The sequence below is a fragment of the Egretta garzetta genome, unplaced genomic scaffold (genome assembly GCF_000687185.1).
Source record: "Egretta garzetta isolate BGI_Z169 unplaced genomic scaffold, ASM68718v1 scaffold326, whole genome shotgun sequence".
NCBI lineage: Eukaryota > Metazoa > Chordata > Aves > Pelecaniformes > Ardeidae > Egretta > Egretta garzetta.
In genome coordinates, this window is record NW_009260026.1 from 1,586,360 (window position 1) to 1,591,000 (window position 4,641).

General features: G+C 41.8%; 1 protein-coding gene across 1 annotated transcript in view; it reads right to left on the bottom strand.

The window, feature by feature from the left end:
- Positions 1–4,641, bottom strand: part of KALRN (kalirin RhoGEF kinase) — a 363,097-nt gene that overhangs the window by 29,133 nt on the left and 329,323 nt on the right. The window contains exons 49-50 of the mRNA XM_035896306.1: positions 1,160–1,398; positions 51–298 (exon numbers count right to left, since the gene is read on the bottom strand). Coding sequence (XP_035752199.1) covers positions 51–298; positions 1,160–1,398 — 487 coding nt within the window. The remainder of the gene's footprint in view (positions 1–50; positions 299–1,159; positions 1,399–4,641) is intronic.

A 4,641-nucleotide genomic window follows, 5' to 3' on the forward strand; every position in this document is an offset into this window, starting at 1 on the left:
TCCTCAAAAAATCCACATAGCGCTCCCAGCGAAGTCAACATGGCACTTACTTGATGCTTCCGTCGCTATTATCTGTAGTGGATTTAGTGAGGGGAGCCAAGATATTGCCAGGGATCCATCCTTCAGCGGCTGGAGAGTGGTCGTTTGCAGGCTGGTACACCAGGAACATGTTCTGCTGGTTGATAGCAAGGATCTGAACTACCTCTCCTTGATTCACACAGATCTCATCCTCCTTCAGTGCACAGTAATCTTTAACCACCACCATGGAAGAGGTCCCATTGCACCCTCCCAAATCAGTCTGTGAAAACGGACACAACAGAAACTGGTGAGCAATCCCACCACTTCATTTCCAGCCTAACTGTACCAGGGAAAAAGATACAAAACACTTAAAGTTCACACGAGTAGAAAAGGATTTTAAGGATCTGAAAGGTGGCAGTAATCTGACACAAACCAGCCTCCTATTTCGGATTAGATTTCACAGCTACTAGCGACTGTGCCCCAGCCATGTTCTCATTTGTATGTGCTGCAGATGAACTATTTCTGCTGAGCCAAATGGGGGAAAAGACCAATGAAGGCTCAGTGTTAGAAGCTGAACCAATACTCACACACCTCATGATCTTAAATATAGGTCATACTGGAAAGTGGCTTTGGTCAACTGCAGCGAGCAGCAGGGTCCAAACACCAGTGATGGTTACTGACTCTTTGGTGGTTTGTGTGCAGCGCACATGCACCCAGATTATAACCTTCAGTTGGCACCCTGCGAGCTGTTACGTGGCAAAAGGTCTAAACTCTCCTATACCATCAGTGTAGACCTCTTCAGGACTGGGTGGCTAATGGATATTAGAGAAGCCTGAATATTGCTGCTGCCAGTACTGCAAATGGATATTCAGTTCACCAGATCTGCAACCACAGTGCCCCAAAAAACACCAGGATCAGCGCTCCAGGGTCAGGCTCTGTCTCCGTTTCCCAGCTGAAGTGCCACCCGTCTGGATGCCAGAGCTTTTGCAGTCTGTTTAATCTCACATCACATTTTACACCATTGCTTCAGTATGTTGATTCCTGTTGACCTGGTTAGCTGATAATTAAAGCTAACTTCACAGATTGTCTATGGTATAAGAAATGGGCTATGAGATCATGTTTTATCAGATGAGCTCAGTACCTTGCTTTGTTCATACTTGTCTCCGGGCTGTGAATGTTCATACCCTGTGCTGCCGTTGGAGGTAGATATCTTCAGGGGTGGGAGAGATGGGTTACGGCTTGTAGCCTTCAAAGGCTTCTCAGACCCTACCGGAACAGAAGAATAGGGTCTGCTGTTGGGCTGAGGGACCCTACCGGTCTGGGGCCTCAGCACTGCTGAGCTACTTTCTTTGCGTTGGTACTCTATGGGAGACTGTAGCGCTGCAAAAGAGGACAAGAATTAGCTATGCACTTTGAATGACATTGTGAAGGGCTGCAGAGAGCGTGTGGGGTGATTCAATTGGAACAGACATGAGTTGCAAACCAAACAAGAACAGGAGATGCCACCCACGGAAGCACACAGAGGGCGTTCATGGCTACACAGGACGTAAGTGTTTTATGCTGTACTGCGTGTAAACCAGACACAGCACTCCATGCTACTGCTACGGCTTCTCTAACCAACACAGTGGGCTAAAATATTTGCCATTCATAACATAAGTAATTGCATTCATTTTCTTTGAAATTGCACAAATTAATTGCCTCCTGTAGTCAAAATAAATGAAAGCCTGAACAAGAGATGCACAGCTCATTTATAGTAAATTTTGCTATCATCAAAAACACAGGTCAAGACCCGTAAGTCTCGTTTGCGTATTCCCAAGAGCGTGTGACTACTAAATACTCTTCAGACATGATATACTGCAACTTGGCTCTCTATGTGCTTTCTATATTAACTACTTTGGTTCAAGGAAACCGCTGGAGATGACCAGCAAGTGAGGAAGCATAGACGGCACGAAGACATTAATCCCAGCTGTCCAGACCTCTTCAGAAAGTACCCACAAGCAACACTAAACAGCTTCGTAAGCCTTAAAAAAAGTCTGCTTGTGAGAGTGTACGTTTCATAGTCATGGAGAGAGCTTACACTGGGAAAAGGAAGGATAAAAATGCCAGATTGTAAAGAAATAAGAATTTGTTATATTTGGAGGAGAAGGGATCAGGGCTGGGACTCACAGTGAATGGGAAAGGAACAGATTTTCTAGGCTCAGACTACCATCCCCAAACCTATGGGTTTGGTTTTTACATGTCATGTGGCTTTAATGGATGATTTATAGTCAGTTAATACTGTGTACATGCACCAGACTAGACCTACTGGAATGCAGAGAGACTAGTCTAGCAAGAGGCAGACGGAGGACATAATGTCACAGCATCAGCCCAACCAGGGAACCACAACAGAAGGAATGTCTTTCCCAACAAGAGGGAAAGGAAAGAAAAACAGAAAGGCTCAGCACCACACAGCATATTCTCTAGCATTCCCCTTCCTGAGAAAGGCAAGACTACTCCAATAAGAAATCATTTAATATTAAAGATCAAGATGCTAAAAAAAAGAAATTAAGGAGGACACCAGATCACCCATTTTTTTAAAAGGACACAAATGCAGACCTGTAGAAATCTGGGAGATTACTTGGCTCCAAAACCCACACCGTGACCCTTGTCACAGGAGTGATTTGTATTTATGCGGCAGGGACTACCAGTTTCACTCACTTACCTCAACTGCAGCTGAAAATGGTTTAGTGCTGCTGCAGCCCAGCCACTGAGGAGAAGGAAGGCTGGGGAGACTCTGACAGTGATTTTGACAGTGACGGTGACATTTTCTAGCAGATTCAGTGGATTAGGCTGCAAGGTCTTTAGCAGTAAGACCTGAATGAATACTTCTCAATCTATCTCGAAACATTCTATCCTACTCAGTGCTTTTAAAGGGTATTGAGTTGAGTGTCCACTTGTGACTACTAATTCCACCATTAACTATTGCAGCCATGCCTGGCTTCCAGCCTCCTGTTCAACATCTGTTGGTATTCTTACGGGCGTCTGGCAAAAATCAGTGTCCACGTACTTGTGTGCTCTCTTTCTCTCTCAAAAAACCCCACAAAACATGATTAAAAAAAAGGTACAGATCACTGGTGTTTTCCTTAAGAAATATATCCATCAGTGACACATTTTCTTTACAACTTGCTTCTTAAAGCAAAACAGAAGAATGGTCACTATAGCCAGTCATTTGGGGCACAGTGTGTTTCTCAAGCTTAGCAGCTTTTGCTTTTCCAAGGAAAAGTATGAAAAGCTTGAATATAACAGTGTAATTGCACCAAATTTTACATTTATGAACTGTGGATGCAAACACTATGCTTTGTACATAGCCCTGTACTCTTTAGGGCTTCCCTGTTGAAGAGAGAAAATCAGGCACAGCTTGGGCAAGATCTCACAGGGAGTATTTTGTTATTAAGTTTACACAGCATTGGCTCAGTGTGGATTTAATATGATTTTAAAGACAGAAAACATCCACTTTAATGAAATGCAAAGCTAAAGAACGTATTTAAAGATTAGTCAGCCTCAATAAGATTACATCTTAAAAGCCACTTAAATTGTTCTGGACTGGACAGGCTCTACTGGATACAATATCATTTTCTTGGGTCTTATTTACAGGTTTAAAGTAAATCCTTAAGGCTGTGTTTTAATATAAACCTATTTTTACTTTTAGCTTTAGAGATACAGACTATTATATTCCTAACCCACCAAATTCCTTGCTGGCCGCACAGAAGACAGGCTAAACAGGGGCTATGAAGATGCTTCAGCAGAAAAAGGGGCTCACAGGGCAGTAAGTCCTGGGAGGATAGGAGGGAAGATACAAAAAATAAAACAATGAGGAAAAAAGATGTGGAAGAGACAGAAAACCCCTGCAGTAGGGTCTTGTTCTCACAAGGCTTAAAAAAAAAAATTCTGTAGCTAAGCATTACTGAAACTTATTTTTATTCCAATAACTCGTCATCCAAACCCAACTGCACCAACACAAAACAAGCAAGTTTTGGTACCAGCTGGTCAAACTGGAGAATTCGGACTGCTCATCTTGCCAATCTCTTTAAGGAATCATTTTACAGTGGTTGTATGAGGCCCTTTCAATTCCAAGTCATGAAAATCCAGAATCAAGTTTTGGAATCACAGAAAAAACACAATTTCCCTTCTCAGTTCAGCCATAGTTTTTGAACTGTCACAAACAGCTTCTGCCTGTAAACCTTTCCCAGTTAACTTTCGAAAAGTAAAACTAGGCCAAATTAAAATTTTAAAAGTACTACAAAACCTCAGCATTGAAGAAAAGGGAACTTTTGTTTTGTTGTGAACTGAAAGAGCCTCTTCAGATTTTGCAACAACAAATCCATAAAACAGAACACCAAACCCCAAATCAAAAAAGCTAACAGATTATGCCAAGCCAAAATGTTTTCATTCAAGCCAGTAAGATTCCTTATTGAACATGTATTAAGCTTTTAAACATAGAACTCTTTTCTAATATAAGCTTGATTAAAAAAGAAAAAGCGGTTTTGAAATGAGTAGTACAATTTTGGAAGCTTCCAAAGTAATGATTCCCACTTTGTTGCTTACAAACAAACAAAGAGATGTTATTTTTAAATTTTTCCTCTA